The following is an 18,167-nucleotide window of genomic DNA, read 5'->3' on the forward strand; positions in this document are numbered from 1 at the left end:
TCCTGTGTTATTGAGCTGTCTTCATTTGTACTCAGAATGTGTCAGGAGAAAATCCATCATTGAACGCAAGACTTTAGCACTGGTAAACTCTTACACTATTGCCTAGAACAGTATGGTATATAAAGTTCAACCCCCCCCACCGAAGGGACATTCTAAAATGGATCCCCATGCACTGTGAAGATTACCTGTACATTTCTCCTTGAAAAAATATCTCTATGTATCCAACGACTCGGATGATGACAAAATCAGAAGGTAGAAACTGTACTGAAGTTTCCTTTTTGGCTTCTGATTCAAAGCTGTCAGAAATCAGTTCATACACTGATAAACCCTACTCTGTGCTCTGAGTTCTTCTGAAGTAAGCTGTTGGTTATTGTAAACAGGCTTCAATAAAATCTCTGTGATGAAATGATAGTATTTGTCCAAAAAATGAAAAACATGTTTTAAAAATGGGTTCCCTGAAGGCATCAAACCCAGATCTGTAGGAAGCTCACAGGGGAGGATTATGATGCATCACACATCAAGGCCAGGGTAAAATCTGCGGAGTTCAGTTATTCCCTTTATTCAATAACAAGACGGCAACAAAACTTGCCTGCCCCCAAAGCAAATCATGGTCAGGTTGAGGTAATGAACCCCCCCTCCTCTTCACTCTCCTGTACAGCGTAGGAAGGGCTGTTCCATGTGGACAAGTCCCAAATTGAATCCCTCTTACAGCCTCCATTTTGTAGGCTACCACAGGCTCCACTACCCAGCAGAGCTCAATGGCCTGTAGGCCCTTCTGCACCCTCTCTCTCTCTCTACAACCAATCAGGTGATTATGGGGTCCAGGTCCCTGGTTGTACTGCAGATCTGTATGAATTTCCTTTCCTACTGTCCAGTTTAAATTAGACTTGCACACGCCAATATATAATGCTTTGATGACGCATTGGCTGTTATCACACATATCTACCATATCTACAGGAACAAATTTCATCTAAATGTATTCCACATCCACGAATGGGCAGTATTCATTAGCTGCAGTTATTATGTTAGACGCATTTTTTACACTTTACGTACTGTATAATTTCATGTCATGTTTCAGAAGTTAAAGTTCCTTGTTATTGCCCGGAATATTATTTTAAATAGAGAAAATCACTTATGATTGTAGATTTTCTTATTCTTTCTTTCTTATTCTTTTTATTCTTCAGCCAGTATGAACCGTACGTGAAGCCGGAATGAAGTGGGGTCGAGTTTTATTTCTCATCGCGGTGCTTCTGCTCTTTCCAGGTCTGCGGTGTCCCTGGAACGGCAGGCGCTCGACACACATCAGCATTAATATCCGCACGCAACCGCATTTTCTTCCCCGGCAAACTCAGACATCATTGCTGTGAAACAAATTTCGCTTCAGCAAAACCATTCTCAGACATCTCCATTCAGCGAGCATCTGAGCTCATTAAGATGCATACGAGGGGGGGGGGGAGATGGGAAATGCACAATAGCAGAAAATGACACCACATCAGCAGCACCAGACAGGAGAGAGATGATTGCGAGTGAATGATATTGGACTGGGCTCCCTGCTGGGGTTGCGGTTATGCTTCGCCCCTTTTTTATCTTCTTTGTGTCCGATTTTCATTTTTTGACGCCGTGAAAAAGCACTTTTCAGTCCGGAGATCTCTCACGGTCCGACGGGACAGGGGCGCTTGCGATGTTTGGGGTGGGGCTCAAAGCTGGAGGGATGCAGATTAGCGGGGAGAGGGGGTGGTGTTGAAGAAGTATAAACTGAAATCCAGAACTGCTAAGAAATACATTACTGGCGTTCATTTGCTGAGCACATATGCTTATTCACTGAGACCTGCATCACTTATCTGTTAAACATGAATACCTTTATAAGTGTCTGCATAGTCAATGAAGGGGCCTCGCTCAGAGTTAGAAGGGAAGTGCTCCACCCAGGAATCAAGCCGGTAACCTTGCAGTGACAAGCAGCCCAGGGCCTGGACCATTGCGTGTGCTGACGGTGGAACCCATAATCAATGTCCAGGGTCCTTCAATAGCTGGTTGGCTGAATGAGAGGCCTGACTGAACCACAGTGTACCTGGCCACTGGTGAACGACCCCCAGAACACCAGCAGCCATAGGAGAACGGTCTCTGTCTCTGCCAATGCGCAGTGGGCTGTCTCTTCTTCCCAGAATGCCCTGTCCACCCCACTGCGCTCCATGCTGGGGGAGGGGGGAGGGGGGGTTGTTCAGTGGCAGGGCAACCGGCGGGAGCAACTGGAACCCCATTGGGCCCGGCAGGACAGTAACCCCGCCTCTCCAGGGCCAGGGAGCCGCAGGCCGACTGCATGAGTCCGTGTGCCTGTGCCAGACCCTTCTGTTTCGTACAGGGATTCAGTGCATCTCCTTTACCCACACGCGGCCCAACAGAAGGCATTTGCCAAAATGCACTGCAGCGGACTATGCTTAGATGCGTCATTACTGCTTTCAGTTTGATCAAAAGGTAAACTGACTTATCCAACAAAATAAATACCCATGCTTCACCCAAATGTGCAAATGTCATTAAAAAAAAAAATTATTTTGTGTTTTGTACGATAATCTATGAGCTATGTAGATGAAAATAAATTATACCTAAATGTCAGCGTTTGTTTGATGATGGAGTAATCCCCTTAAGATCTTGAATTAAAAAGATTCCGTTTCCAGAAAGGGAATCGTATAAAAAAAGCCACGTTGCTTTTACTTCACAGTGAGCTTGATGTTAATTCCTTCATATATCATACTTTTATTGTCAATAAAATACCTTCACTTCAAAGGGGATGAAAGGCTTTCCCCACTCTGATGAACTTCCTACTTCGTATTTCATTTTATAAAGCAGGTAGAGTTTTATCTCAAGCAAAATTTAATTTGAAACCCTTTTAAGAGGACATATGGTAAATTTATATTCAAAAACTTATACTGTATTCTTGTTGAAATAAAATAAGTTACTGATCGTGAAATAAGATATTCATATATTCTCGATGAGATTGACCATTTGGTGTACATATGAGCTGAGATATAGAACGTTTCGCTAAGTAGCCAATACTATTTTTTTCACGAGACTTCTGACCATACAGAGTAGTTTGTGCTCATACTGAGCACACAGCACACACAAGGTAGACAGTGTTTCCATTTACACTTTACTTGGTTCTGCCACTGTAAATGTGTCAAATCTCTACCACATTCCGACCTTTTCTTTTCCACTGTGCTGTAGCCAATAGCAGTGATGGGATTGAGAGCGAAAACTATGTCAGGGAGTTGTTCAGTTTGCATTCATTTTGATTTGCTACAGAAATCTAAAGCAAGTTCACTCAGGTAATAACTGGTACAGTGGCATGTCCTACAGCTTCAAGGTAGCAAACACAATCCAGACTTTATGTTATGCAGTCATGTGCATAATATAACCATACTAAGAAATAACATGGCTAGCGACAAGCAGGCGATTCAAACTGACTATCCAAAGCAACTGGTAGCTTTAGACTGCGGTTCTATCCCTTGCTCCTCCTGATTATCTGTATTGCTGGCTCAGTGTGTCGGTCCAATTAAGATGGCCTGACCTTGACAGTCAGTGTTCCTGCATGACTGCTTTTTTGTAATAAGCCACAATTTTCTGTGTTTGGTCCACTCACAGAATGGAAAGTTCATCAAATTTGTTACATTACCAGTGTTTAACAGAGAACAAAGCTCGCCAGCAGCACAGTCCCAGCATGCCACTTAGCCACTGTGACGCCAAGCAGTCTGTGGCCCTCAAGGACAGGAAAATGAGGGCACCTTGCCCGGAACCCCAGGATGGCCCTCACCTCCTCAGGTCCCTGAACCAGCTCTCCACCTGGCCGGACGTCTTGGCAAACACCTCGCAGATCAGGCTCTTCAGGCTCTGCAGGCTGTGCACCAGGAACTGCCTCTGGGCGTGGCGTTCGCCGAGAACACTCCGGTGCGTGGCCAGGAAGACATCCAGCACCTCCTCCAGCTGGTCCTGGGAGAGACAGACAACACAGGCTATCACTCTCTGATGATGTCACAGCCTTCTAGAAACCACTGCCTCAGTAGCCAAACATGAAGCACTGGGCTAAATCATGACGTACCTGCTTTTTTAAGGAGCTCTGGAGTTTTAAATCTCACAGCATGTGGATCAGGTTGTACAGCTATTGCTCAGACTTCATATGAATATAAATACCTCACAGGTTTTATCAAAATCCCACAAGATTTAAGGTGAACGCACATAAAACCACTTCATCAAAACCGCCTAAGAACGCATTTGGTACCAGAGTTGGGATCAATTGGATTTCAATTTAGACAACTCACTAAATGAAATTCAATTAATTTTGCGAACTGAATGAAAAAGCAGAACATACCCCAAACCTGGCTAGCACACAGTTCGAATATACAGTCGCATCACCTGTCAGGGTCGTAATGTGCTCCTTAATCCTACAAAGAAAATACCCCACCCAACACTGGGGATACGCTTTGCTAGTAAACCAATGAACAGTTACCACCTCCGATGAATCACAATTTACTGTGAGCTGGAACGTACTCCACCCATGCTTCTGTACATGATTTACATACTCATAACTAGCAATATAATCCATAACAGATTATGGTTTTTTTATTTTTTGTTTCTTAATTTAACCAGGAAGTCCCACTGAGATGCGAGATCTCTTCTACAAGTGGAAACCTGGCCAAGATTACAGCAGCAAGAAAATATACGGCACAAATATATTTCCTTATAAAGCGCCATATAAGGCGATAGTTATTCACATCCGAGGGATCCCCACAGTTTAATAAAGGAAGGATATAAGCAAGTTTCCACACTTTGGGGATGGCGCTGGTGCTGAGATTTAAAATAGAAAAATTGCCCAGGCCTGCTGAATTTTTACAGTCTATACCTTTCAGGGCTTTACAGACTTCAGTAACAGGCTCAAAGTGGAAAGGGCTTACAAAAGAGCTTCCTACAGGGTTTATCATAGAGCATCACACTGAGGTATTAGACAGCCTTAGAATGATCAAAAACAGATCCTGCAGAGAAAAAATGCTCATTAAAAAAACCCTCCAGTATTGTTTTTATCCTTGATTTCACTACCGTCTGTCTTAAGGAGGTCAGGAAGGCTAGCAGGAGACATCAGAACCAGACACCGATTTAACTCATTTCCAAAATTTCATGGGATTGTTCTAAGTTTCAGAGGCAGCAATTTCAGATATAATTCAGATTTTGATGTGATCATCAATCGTGTACACTTATCTCTGAGGAAGCTAAAAGCAGTTCAATCCACAGAGGCATTAGATTTAAATAAATAAATATCATCTTAAAACAGTCCCAAGCAATATCAACATCAGCCATAATGGAAATTTGTCAATGCCACTCTGATATAAATCATGTAGAAAAGCTTGAAATGCGTTTTGAATATAAAACATGGTCTAACTTTGGGGGGCATGGCATTTCTTACACATGCGATCGCAGAGTGATAACTCACATTGCTGATAAAAAGTCACAGTACTGTTGTATTTGTGAAGAATATTTGTTAAAACTTAAAATAAAGATCTATGTAACAGTAGCCTTGAAAATACCTTCTGAACTCTCCATATTAACAAAGCACAAGGCAATTATAATCCACTTATTCTTGCCTTGCTATGTGAGGAAGAGTGTCTGAAATTGTGATTAATAGTACTGTGTAGACTGTATACTGTAAATATTTGAGAACTGTCGTCTGTTGTGGAGAGCTGTGCTTCTGGAATTCCGTAAATACATCAAGAGGAATTTCCCCTAAGGGTGATAAAAGCATCCAATTCTGAATTCCACTCAAACAAGATTTGTATTCTTTTCCCCTATGACTTCTGTTAGCTTTGAGAGATACAGTGGGGACCAACGGTGTGAGGACACAACCAAGCCCAGGTTGTTCTCATTATTTATCAAGAAATAATGCAATACTGTGAACAATGGTGCCATTCTCACCACACTCACCAGATGTGAACCAAATCGAACACCTGTGGGAGGAGTTGAAAAGGGAAAAGGCCAAGCATTAAGTAATATCAATTGATCATCTAAGAGAACTGTTGAGAAAATTCTGGAGTGAAATGGAAGATGAGGTGTTGCATAAGCTGGTGGAATCAATGCCAAGCAGAGTGAAGGTGGTAATCAAGGTGAAAGGCAATTCTTGACTTTCAAAAAATACCTTTTTTATACATTATTTTTAAAATAATGTATTCTTGAATAAGAAGTGTAAATGGGGTGCAATAATTGTATTGGCCCTTGATAAATAATGAAAACAATCAGTTCTTGGGAGTGTCCAAAGACCTTTGGCCCCCACTGTATGTGATAAAAAATAAAAGCAGTTTACAGATCATTTTTATGGATGGTGTACTGAAACTCAAATGATATTCGGCTACTCTGAAGATGCAATACCAGGGTTAATTACTCTGGCAGGGGCCTTAACTTCTCAATATGTTATGTCTTCAGACTTGCAGATTATCTTGGAAGTGAATAACACTTTTTTATAGCGCAATTTGTTTGGCCCGTTTTTCATTGCTACAATAATCACTTTTCAAGATTACGTCTGAGATTTCAGGATGAAAATATTTTCAATTACCAAAGGCGTCCTAAGAAATAAAAACATCTCCCAGCCGAAAGAGCTACAAAAGAATCAACACCCACAAAATAACACGACAATAAAAATAAGGATAGAAAAAACCCCACTAATTTGATAGAGCGGTTGCCCAAACTTTTAACAACTGGGGCCACATGCGAATGCCAAATGATGTGTTTAGGAATGGTGGTAACTTGAAATATTGCAGGAAAACAGAGGGTCCAGCACATGAATAAAAGAATAGGCTCATTAACCAAAGCCCACTCGAGTGCCGTACGACGGAAACGCTCAGCATTCAAAACTTCCTCCGGACGGCCCTTCAGTTCCTCCGCCGAAAGCGACGCGAGTGGAAAATTCCCCCCGCTAATCGGCGGCCCGAACAGAATCAGTAAACTAAACTGCGGCCCGCTCGACAAACGTGCCGTGGCCACCGTGCCCGGGAGGCAATTAGGAAAATGAAGTCAATACACAGCGGAATGCTGCTTCCGCCCTGTAAGATGGAGTCAGAGACAGCTTGGGTGGGGGGCGGGGGGGGGGGGGGGGGGGGGGGGGGCGGGCAAATGGCGCAAGCAGCAACTGCAGGGTCCAGATGGAGAAGTGGGTCTCACTCATGAAACATCTGCCAGTAAGTGTGTAAAATACACAATGCATGTGTGTGCATGTAAAAAAAATACCTAAATCCCCATGCAGGGGAATTATCGCCACAGTAGTCAGGTGAAATAAGTCTGTAATAAAATGGACAGTAACTCACCTAACATGTGAAACATGTCTGTAATAAAATGGACAGCAACTCACCTAACAGGTGAAATATATCTGCAATAAAAAGGACTGAAACTCACCTGACAGGTGAAATATGTGTGTAATAAAATGAAAAGCAACTCATCCGACACGTGAAATGTGTGTGTAATAGGATGGGCAGCAACTCACCCAACCGGTGAAATATGTTCATAATAAAATGGGTAGTAACTGACCCGACAAGTGAAATACGTGTGTAATACAATGGGCAGTAACTCACTGGACAAGTGAAATGTGTGTGTAATAGAACAGGTAATACATATCAATAGATGGGCAGTAAATCACCTGAAAGGTACAATTTACTACTTAGAAGATGCCTTTTGCCAAACTGACTTACCGAAGTGCATTTAAAATGGCAAGCAGGTACCACAAGTGCAGCACAACTATGTGTGTAATAAGGAGGGCAGTAACTCACCTGAAAGGTGATGTCTGTAATCAGACAGACAAAATCGCACTTGACAGTGGAACTATGTCTGTAATGAGGAGGGGAGTGACTCACCTGAAAGGTGATGTCTGTAAGACAGTATCTCACCTGGCAGGTGAAGTAGTCGTGCAGCAGGTCGTTGGCCACGTTCTTCTCCATCTCGCCCATCCTGGTGGCCTCCTCCAGCTCCTCGGAGAAGATCTTGTGCAGCTCCACGCGGCGCCTCACCACGATCTGCCTCTGGACCTGGGCCGAGGCCTCCTCGTGCCGCGCCAGCAGGCTCCGCTGCAGACGGTTCTGATCCAGCTTGTGCAGCTTGTCCAAGAGGACGCTGCACTCCAGGACCACCTGGAAACCAAACACAGCTCAGTAAATCAACCGAACGACCAGCCAGGCAGCTAATCGACCGACAACCAATCACCCGCCAGTCAGTCAATCAACGAACTCACCAACCAATGAAACAACCAACTGTGAGGAAAAGAAGGACAAGATCACCAGCATCTTTCATTACCTATTTTTGTGGTTCGCAGACCGCAGAACAGAAGAGGAACGCGTGACCTGCGTGGTGATATTTCAAACAGACGTTACACTGAGGAGGTTCGGTATTATTTTGCATGGGCTTAACTCTGTTTGGCCAGGGCCCGGTCTAATTCTGTTTCACTTCATTAAATCCAGGCACGCTCCTCGAGGGCTCCTGGCTCACACGGCCGATGAGTCAGTGAGCCGCCTCCCCAGCAGGCCGGAGGGAAAGGGCAGGATTTTCCCACCGCCGCGTTGCCGCGCCGACGCAGCGCATGACCCGCGCGAAGAGCAAAGAGCAGGCTCGCTTTTGAAGCTGGCCACGGATATCGTGAAAGTCAGAGAGAGCACACACCAAAGGCTCCTGGGCGGGGGCCCATACAGGTAGAGTTCGGGGGAAGCATTTCGGCATAGACGGTACCAAACACGACTCTCAATCAGGTGCTCGCAAGTTTGATTCCCGTGTGATGTCGTGCCTTTGAAGTGAGGCATTTACCAAGGTCTCCAGCTGCAGTACTAATATGTCAAATTGAGGGTAGTAAACATCCAGCTGTATTAATTAACAATATGTAAAATGTGAGTGCTTCCCACAAACCAGTTGGTAAATGGTAAATGGTAAATATACTGCATTTATATAGCGCTTTTATCCAAAGCACTTTACAATTGATGCCTCTCATTCACCAGAGCAGTTAGGGGTTAGGTGTCTTGCTCAGGGACACTTCGACATGCCCAGGGTGGGGATCGAACCGGCAACCCTCCGCCTGCCAGACGACCGTTTTTACCTCCTGAGCTATGTCACCCCTTGACAAATTGCAATTTCCACATTAGAATTTTCATTTACCAGGCATATGGTATTCCTTGTGGAAATTGAAGACTTAGCTAAATATTTCAGTTAATGTGTGGACTTAACACAGAATGTCTGTAACATGGATAGGTTGTGTCTGTGACATGGATAGGGCATGTTTGTAACATGGGTAAGGCGTGTCTGTAACATCGGTAAGGTGTATCTGTTACATGGATAAGGCGTGTCTGTAACATGGGTAAGGAGTGTCTGTACCATGGGTAAGGCATGTCTGTAACATGGGTAAGGCATGTCTGTAACATGGGTAAGGCGCGTCTGTAACATGGGTAAGGTGTATCTGTAACATGGGTAAGGCGTGTCTGTAACAGGATAGGGCCCATTAACACTCTGTCTGTGCAGCAGAGAAAAGTCATGATTTATATTCATACGCTGTTGCACAGCCCTACGGTCCTGGAATGTGAGAAGCATTACAATACAACACATTATAATGCATCGGAGAGAGTGCTGGTGAGGCCCTGCTGAAGTTGGTGCAGTGTAATGACTTTGAAAGCTCAACAAAAAAAGCAAGTAAAGCCACACACCAGAGAGGATTTGAAACACAACATTTCGCCGGCTTTAGACAAAGCAAATTGTTGTGCAGATAAAGGACTCCCCTTCTGAGCACACCAAATGCTTGATTGGTCTCTTTCCTCTCTGGAACCAGGCGCTAGGCGGTGGAAGCAGAACTGCTCAAAGACCCCGCTGGACTCTATTCAACTGGTCCACAACGCAGAGACAAGTTAACCTATATTAGAGGCTCTGATGAGGCAGTCGCATTTCGTGCCATATAGCGCCCTTTACTGAGAACCCCGGCTGCGTGGGGCTGGTAACCTGTAGTACGTCAGCGCTTGTCAGGGAAATATCCGATGATAAACAGGAAAGGCGCTCTTCAGAGCTCTCAGCACCTGCCTGATTGAGTCGGCTGTTCCTCAGAGCTGGCCGGGCGTGGCAAACAAGCCCCAGACTTCAGTGCACCTCCACCACTGCACCACATGAATCATTGCACCGTTGGATCAAATGGACCGGGTCCGACATCCAAGAGACCACTTAACTCAACCGAGTAGTTAACGGGCCCCTAAGTTTCCACCTGGGAGAAATATATTCTCTTCCATTCTATTCTAAAACCATCCGTCCTGCCATTACATGCTGCATAACAGGGGATAGGCGCATTTATCACATTTATGTGGTTTTATGGGATGTGCCTGAAAAACCACTTCAGGTGGAGAACAATCACCCGCGCACTTGACAACTGTAGGTGAAAGTCTGAATCAGACCGCCGAACCCACTGAAGTACGAGATGACGTCTGAGAACCATCCAGCGCTGCCTACCGCTACTACACAAACACACGCCGTCCATCAGGCTTGTGCCGTCATGCGTTTTTAACAGAGGCCGCTAACTGCGACGGCTGGCACTGGTCTGTGTGTGTTCCCGGGTAACGGTCGGTCATCGTTGGCGGGAATCGCGAGGGTTGAAAACTGGGACCGTTTTTAATAAGCCTCGCAGCGACACTGGGACAGATTGGCTAGCAGGGAATGCTGGGAAATGCAGCTGAATGAAGATCAGGGGGGTCACTGTTGGGTCATGGTGGTGGGGAGGGGGGGGGGGGCAATGAGAAAGACCTCAGCAGAGCCTCCGCAGGCCCTTTTAAAAATTACCCTGAGCTCCAGTTAGAAGTAGCTTAAGATCCTTGGCATACAGTAAGTACATGGGAAAAGCAACATTTGGCACATCAACACTGAGCACTCATTTACATAATAACCAGAAGAACATGAAATATTCAGACATTCGGGGGGGGGAAAAAACAGAAATCTTGTTGACTGCTGAGCATGTATCCAAAATGGCCTGGCTGGAAAGCCCACTCCCGCTGCCCGTAACTGATGTTCCGCCAGCCTGCAGGCCTTCGGGCCACATGGGCTGACGTTAATCAGCCGATATTAGCGTTTCGCCACGACGGGCTCCATCAGCCAGACGAATCATCTGCCCGGAGCGTAATGTGGAAACGCACACAGTAATCACACGCGCAGCATCCTTGGCTGACATTTGGTAACAAGGTTAGGTGAGGGGGAGGGGGGGGGGTTGGGCTGTTCAGTGCAGCTTAATTACCAATCCCATAAGGAGATATGAAAAGCAAAACCTGCCATTGATTCACAACGGAGAAAAATAACAAGCTGCACGTAGACTGCAGGATTCATTCAGACATTGCTGTCAGAGGGCCTGTAGAGAGACCGCAGAGAGTAAATAGTCTATCTCAAGATCTCTTTCTCTCCCTCTCTCTCACAGACTAGCTCGCGCACACTCGCTCCGGATATGTGCTTCCCGTGATTAAACGCGTCAATACGATCAGATTCCACGCCAATTAAGCACTCTCGCGATCGCGCGTTCCCGACGACGATGTAGAATGGCGCTAACGATGCAGGAAATTGATGACGGAGAAAAACTATTTCTCAGGCGCTGTGCTGACACAGAGGCTGTTTGTTTCGTGATGAAAGTCTGAGCACCCTGTGATTAGCTCGATCCTCTCAGCTCCCAGTTCATTTGCGCAGGGATGCATTTCTAAAGCCTTCGCACATAAAAGTGCAAAGAAAACTATGAAACTTCCTGTAGTCGATAACAGGTAGAAGAACATCTGAGAAGGTAAAGGACCAAACACCTTCATCGACGAAAGACTGTCGTGTCCCCAGGTGCTGGTTATTCACACAAAGCCAATGAATGACCAAACAATCAATCAGAAATAATGGAGAATGACATGATCATGAGCAGAATGAAATTTCTTCCCCAAATTACTCAGTGGCATCGACTCAACAGTTATATGACACCGAGCGGTGCAAAGCATCAAAGAAAGCACTGTTATTCTGATTAGCTAATATTGAATTGTGTGCCAAAGCCTTATAGGTATTCATGACCGCTGTACTGACCATTTTAATCCCACAGGCTTTCATTAAACCGTCCTTTTTTTTGCCCCCGCACAGCCGAAAAGTAAAAAATGACTTTTCCAACACTCGCACTTTTCGTTTAAAAAGCGCAGCGAGGTGTTACCGAATGAACTTTGAAGTGCTAAGGCGAGCCGCGATGGATCTGCGAGTCTCTGAAGAACAGGGTGCCGTACGGAGAGGAGCGGGGACGGGGAACCGGACGCACGGATCAGGCGGCTGTGTGTCCGATACCTTTCCGGAACGGTCCGACTGTTAAACTCGAGCAGGCTCGGTTTTTAAAAAAAACGACCTGCGGTAATGAGTCACGCAAGCCGCCATCTTAACAGAAAGGATGTGCCCGTTTAAAGAACGACGCGTGCGGCAGGACCGTCAGCGAGCACGGAGCCGTACGGCACAGCGGAGATACAGGAGGAGGGAAAATAAAGGGGGATACGGGGCGAGAGAAAGGGAGGGGAGGACAGAGAAAGGGAAAGAGAGACGGGGAGGGAATAATACAAATGAGAAGGTAGATCCGGCAGGCGGTCACGAGCGCGTACATCACCGTTCTGCTGACAGACTTCCAGCAGAACAGCGTCGGTTCCGTCGCCACGCTGCCACGAGCACCGGGGCATGTGAGGTGAGCGTGCTGGCCGACGCTGACGGCTGGGGGGCTGGGGGGTTGCTCGGGGAACGCGGTGGGCTGGATTTGGCAGGGCGGGGGCGGCGGACTGGCAGCGCGGCGTAGGTTTGATTCATCGGCGGTTCACATTAGCCGCCGCGCTCGGCGACGACGGCGCTGCGTTCGCGGTTTGACAGGAAACCCCCGGTTTCTCTCTTCTACCGGTCTCCGCCACCCCTGCTGTCCGTCAACTGAAAAGTTGCACCACGCGCTCCTTGCCTATTTCTAGCCAAAAGAAAGTCAAAATTCAACGATGGAAACAGGCCACGAGACTTCCTTGCGTTATTCTGGGGATAGCGTTTTTAAAGATTACTGTGCACGGCAGTAATTGCCCATCTCCTTTAAAAAATATTACAAAATAAAATCAATCAATCAAACTTTGCGTGTTTTGCTGAGTTTGCTGATGGTTTGCTTCACCATTTTATCCTGCTTTGTCTAATTCAATCAAGACAAACGTAAACACTGATTTCATTCCCGAACCATATGGCAGTAAACCACTGGTGTATAAAGGGCATGGTTACGATATCTAATGTAGACTTTCAGGCTCTCCAGATGCTGTGGCTTTCTGAAGCACTGGTCCTTGGTGCGGTGACATTTCCCGCAACAGTGTGAAGTGGAGTCACGACTCCCAACGGCGACTGCACAAAAGGCCGCACGGTCACTGGGGGGGGGGGGGGGTTTCGGATGGAAAGGGATCGGCCGACCACGCCCCACCGCACATCAGCGACTCCGCTGGCCAATCTGGAGTCCGCGGTTTGCAGTTCTCCGGTCCAGCTGGTGGACTGCAGGTAAAAATTAAGTGGCAGCTTGCTTCAGAAAACACGCATTCTAGCTCGAATAAACCGACGGAACACGTTTTCACAGGATTCCTTGCGTCTTCCCATTGATGGAAGTATAGATCGGAGATTTAATTTTCCTGAAACCACGAATGAGTGCAGATTCCATGTGGTAAAATAAACTCACAGATTTAGACCAATCCCAAAGTTTTTCCATGCAGAGTAAAACATGTTGTTCGGTTTGAACAAGCCAGGGATTGACAGTTCACAGTAGCTTCACCTAATACAAGGTATACGACTCTTCTCTCTCCCACCATTAGAGAAAAATAAACTATGAGAAAGAGGCTTGCACAAAACCTGTACTTAATTTTTCCCCCAAAAAACTCCGGCGAAATCACACTAATTAAGTCATTAAGATTTGGGCGCACCCAACTCCCCAAGAGCAGAGTTAGGCCCTTGTTCCATATGGTGCCATTCAGCCCTTGTGGCGATTGGCATGGTCTACACAGTACATCTCACCCTAGCTGGCATCTGCCAATGAGGGAGCAGAGAGGTCTTCTTTAAACCGGGAGCAGGGTGCAGGATTGGTCCACACTAAGGAGGAGGAGGAGGAATGGGAGCGAGCGTTTGAATGCGCTCAGGGGAAACATGGAGACTGGAGCGCCAAGGATACAAAAGCCAAAGTAATTAATGTGAAAAGTGGATGATCGGGAAGATTACCAGTAAAAACCCAGCATGGGAGAGAGGGAGGGAAGGAAGGAGGAGGCGACAAAGAGAGAGCGAGAGGTTTTCAATTAAATAAATTATTGATGAGGCGCAAAGCCTCCCAATGAATAGCCCAAAAACACCTTAGAATATTTAAAGAGCCCTCAGTAAATTCAAAACTGAAATAATAACTTCCAAATACAACAACACATTAACAACCCTCATCCAAATTCTCCGGGAAAGCTCTCTTGGCTTTCAAACTTGAATTATTAATTATTAATGAATTATTAATACAAGCGGGCCGCTCGAAAGAGCCTTGCATATTCGTGGTATGATTTTTGAACAGGTTGACCAAAAGCGCATGGACGTACCCAAAAAAGGACAGAACTGCACACTGGATGCAAGTTAAACTGCCTGCGTGACGGTACAGGCAGAATATTCAGACAGTGACTCCTCCTAGACAAGGTTCTGACCCAGGGCTAAGGTTTAAGAAAGTTCCTGAAGCAGAAGCTGGTGAGATGGCTCGGACCTCCATAAGCCAGAGTACAAATGATACTGAGCTAACTAGGCTACAGGTTCAAGTTTAATGTGCAATGCTGGCACTAAGCCTTGAGAGAAGTCCTTCAGTAAAAATCCGACTTTGTGGATCACTGCAGGGCAAAATTACCTAGAAATGTCAGAGAAGTAACACTCATGAGTTCTGACCAATTGTTGTGAAGAGTAAACGTGTGAAGAGTATATTATGCGAGTAATACGTTTAGACTCGATGTGAGTGCATTAGGTAAGTGTATCAGTAATGAGTTTTGACCTAATGTCATTGTACTGAGAACAGTGCTTCAATAAAGATAATCAGTTTTCAACAGAGGCCTGCAGAACAGGATATGAGGAATAATAATGATGTCTAATGAGAAAGGGCTCTCGCCCAATATGGGTGTGTGGGACACAAGTGCATAAATAATAATGAGCTCAAACCCGATGCGTGTGTGTATGGCACTATGCACAGATCACACAATTCTGCACAATCCTGACCTATGCTGCATTGTGGTTGGATAGGAGTGTGTGGTGTACAGTGTATCATGAGCTATGGTCTGATATGAGAGTGTTGGGCACAGTGCATATTGGGTTGTGGTCCGGTCTAGTGTACACTGAGTTGTGGTTTCGTCCATTGTATCAGTTATGGTCTGGTTCAGCGTATGAGTTCAGGTCCAGTCCAGTGTATATTCAGTTGTAGTCCGGTCCAGTGTATATTCAGTGGAGGTCCGGTCCAGTGTATATTGCATTGTGGTCCTGTCCATTGTATGAATTGTTGTCTGGCCTAATGTATATTGAGTTAAGTGTATATTGAGTGGACGTCCGGTCCAGTGTATATTGAGTGGAGGTGTGATTCAGTGTACATTCAGTGGAGGTCTGTCCAATGTATATTGAGTGCAGGTCCGGTCCAGTCTGGAGGTCCGGTCCAGTGTATATTGAGTAGGAGTCTGGTCCAGTGTATATTGAGTAGGAGTCCGGTCCAGTGTACATTGAGTAGGAGTCCGGTCCAGTGTATATCGAGTAGGAGTCTGGTCCAGTGTATATTGAGTAGGAGTCTGGTCCAGTGTATATTGAGTAGGAGTCCGGTCCAGTGTACATTGAGTGGAGGTCCAGTCCAGTGTATATTGAGTGGGGGTCCAGTCCAGTGCGTGGTCAGTACCTGCTGGTCCGCGTGCTGGAAGAGCAGCCCAGCCCGGTCCTTCTCGCTGGCCTCCCTCCTGTGCTCGGCCTCCATCTCCTGGCGGGTCTCCATGTTGCACTGGCCGGCCAGGGCGGCCATGCGGGCCACGTGCTCCTCCTTCAGCTTGCCCTCCATGCCCATCAGCTGGCCCTGCAGCACGCTGAGCAGCCGGCGCTCCGCCTGCGCAGACAGCAGCCCGCGCAGACGCAGGCCGCGCAGCAGCGCCGCCACCACGTCCTTGTGGATCTGCACGCGGACGCTCTCCAGGCTGGTCGCCGCCCGCAGCAGGTTGGACATGTCCAGGCTGAAATGGAGAGTACGCAAACTCAAATAGGGCCACAAAACATGTTGGACATGTCCATACTACAACACAGAACAGGGCTGCTAGACGTGTTGGACATGTCCATACTACAACACAGAACTGGGCTGCTAGACGTGTTGGACATGACCATACTACAACACAGAACTGGGCTGCTAGACGTGTTGGACATGTCCATACTACAACACAGAACAGGGCTGCTAGACGTGTTGGACACGTCCATACTACAACACAGAACAGGGCTGCTAGACATGTTGGACACGTCCATACTACAACACAGAACAGGGCTGCTAGACGCGCTGGACACATCCTGACTGCAACGCAGTCACGCATACACAAATGTGGAAATACAGCAGTTGCATGTACACAAAGGCCGAGATCCAATCAACAACTGGTTTAATTATAACTTACAGATGCGTGAAAGTCCTACTTTATCAGTTTGCTGAATTCAACTGAATATGTTCCTGAAGGAAATTCATCTAACACTTGCAAATAACTGGGAGCCAAAGTTCGTAAATGTTAACAGAATTCAGGCCAAAAATAGACAAATAAGAATACACAAGACACCATACTAATAATAAAGACATAAACACAGGCACATTACACCCAAACACAAATAAATGTGCCAAATAAAAACAATTCAATAAACGCACAATTTGTTTGTATAAACAGCAGAGAACACGCACACAGAACAATATTTTGCAAAGGATGTTGACCCAAACTTTACTAATTACTAATTTCATTGATTTGTTTACATATTTTATTGACCTGACGGCAGAAGTGAGCTCAAGCGGGCATTTGACGGTATTAGCGTAGGCGGCTTTGCAGAATGCTTTCACACACCTTACAGGATGTGCGTGCCTAGATGATGCTCCTTCTCTGAGCGCCGACGACCCCCAAAGGAGCTTCCTCGACAACGCGCGCGTACGGCAAACGCCGACACCGCTAATGGCTCCTAAAACGGGCTGAAGCGGCCCTCCCGCGGGAAGCCGGGCTGCTCTTCCCAGGCCCCGGAACTTTCCGGCTCTCTCCTCACCGCGAGGATCCGGTAAGTGGAGCTGTGCCGCCGGGCCCCGAAGCCAAACCCCTGCCGAGGTCGGAGGCCGGGAACGAGACGAGGAAGACGTGCCGATGCAGCCGCTTTTAACAGCTCCCAGAAAACGCCAAACGGGCCTCTGCAGCACATCCCCGCAAAAACTCTAAATGGCGGAACTGGGATACCGTTCGAGAACTTTGAACAGCGTCATAACCAGTACTGGACAGGTTCAAATCCCTAGTACTGAACTAGCAGTCAGCAGAAACTGCAACAACAAATATACTGGAGTTATGTAAACCAATTTAGCTGTGGTTCATTGTAATCACGTTATCTGCAGCCCATTAACTACTTTTAAGTCTCCAGGTCTAGGGGGATGGCTTTTAGAGGGTGTTTGAGAGCTGTGCAACGCACAGAGTTGTGGGTTGTGACCGTTGCTTTTTTTTAATGTTATTCCTTTGTCTTTGAGCTGTTTGGTTGCCAGATTGACCTATCCTTGATTTATTTCTGTCGGTTTGGTGTTTTGGACTTTAAAAAAGTCCAAGCCAAACATTTTGGTTGTTTTGTCCCATCTGACTGAGCAGTGCCCCCCCCCCCCCAAGCCCAACATCACAGCCAAAAACAAAACAAAAGAAAATGAACCATAACGGCGCGATAGAATCCAAGCGTGAAAAAAGACCAAACAAAAACACGGCCTGTCGGTGTTTAAACAGAGGCAGCCAGGGGGAATGGGTACTCCTTAGTGACGGTGCAGAGGCTATGCGGGGCGCGCTCGTGCGAAACGGACAAAGATGAATCTCTGACAGGCCCTCCCGCTAGGGAGAGCTATCTGTGTGCGTAATGGGGGGAACCATCTGGGGCTCCTC

General features: G+C 46.4%; 1 protein-coding gene across 4 annotated transcripts in view; it reads right to left on the reverse strand.

Moving 5' to 3' along the window:
• Nucleotides 1-18,167, reverse strand: part of LOC118232166 (limbin-like) — a 71,930-nt gene that overhangs the window by 32,617 nt on the left and 21,146 nt on the right. For all 4 annotated transcript variants that reach the window (XM_035426843.1, XM_035426842.1, XM_035426841.1 and 1 more), the window contains exons 10-12: nucleotides 15,929-16,253; nucleotides 7,914-8,153; nucleotides 3,806-3,981 (exon numbers count right to left, since the gene is read on the reverse strand). In XM_035426843.1, the coding sequence (XP_035282734.1) occupies nucleotides 3,806-3,981; nucleotides 7,914-8,153; nucleotides 15,929-16,253 (741 nt within the window). The remainder of the gene's footprint in view (nucleotides 1-3,805; nucleotides 3,982-7,913; nucleotides 8,154-15,928; nucleotides 16,254-18,167) is intronic.

The sequence above is a fragment of the Anguilla anguilla genome, chromosome 7 (genome assembly GCF_013347855.1).
Source record: "Anguilla anguilla isolate fAngAng1 chromosome 7, fAngAng1.pri, whole genome shotgun sequence".
NCBI classification, from domain to species: Eukaryota; Metazoa; Chordata; class Actinopteri; order Anguilliformes; family Anguillidae; genus Anguilla; species Anguilla anguilla.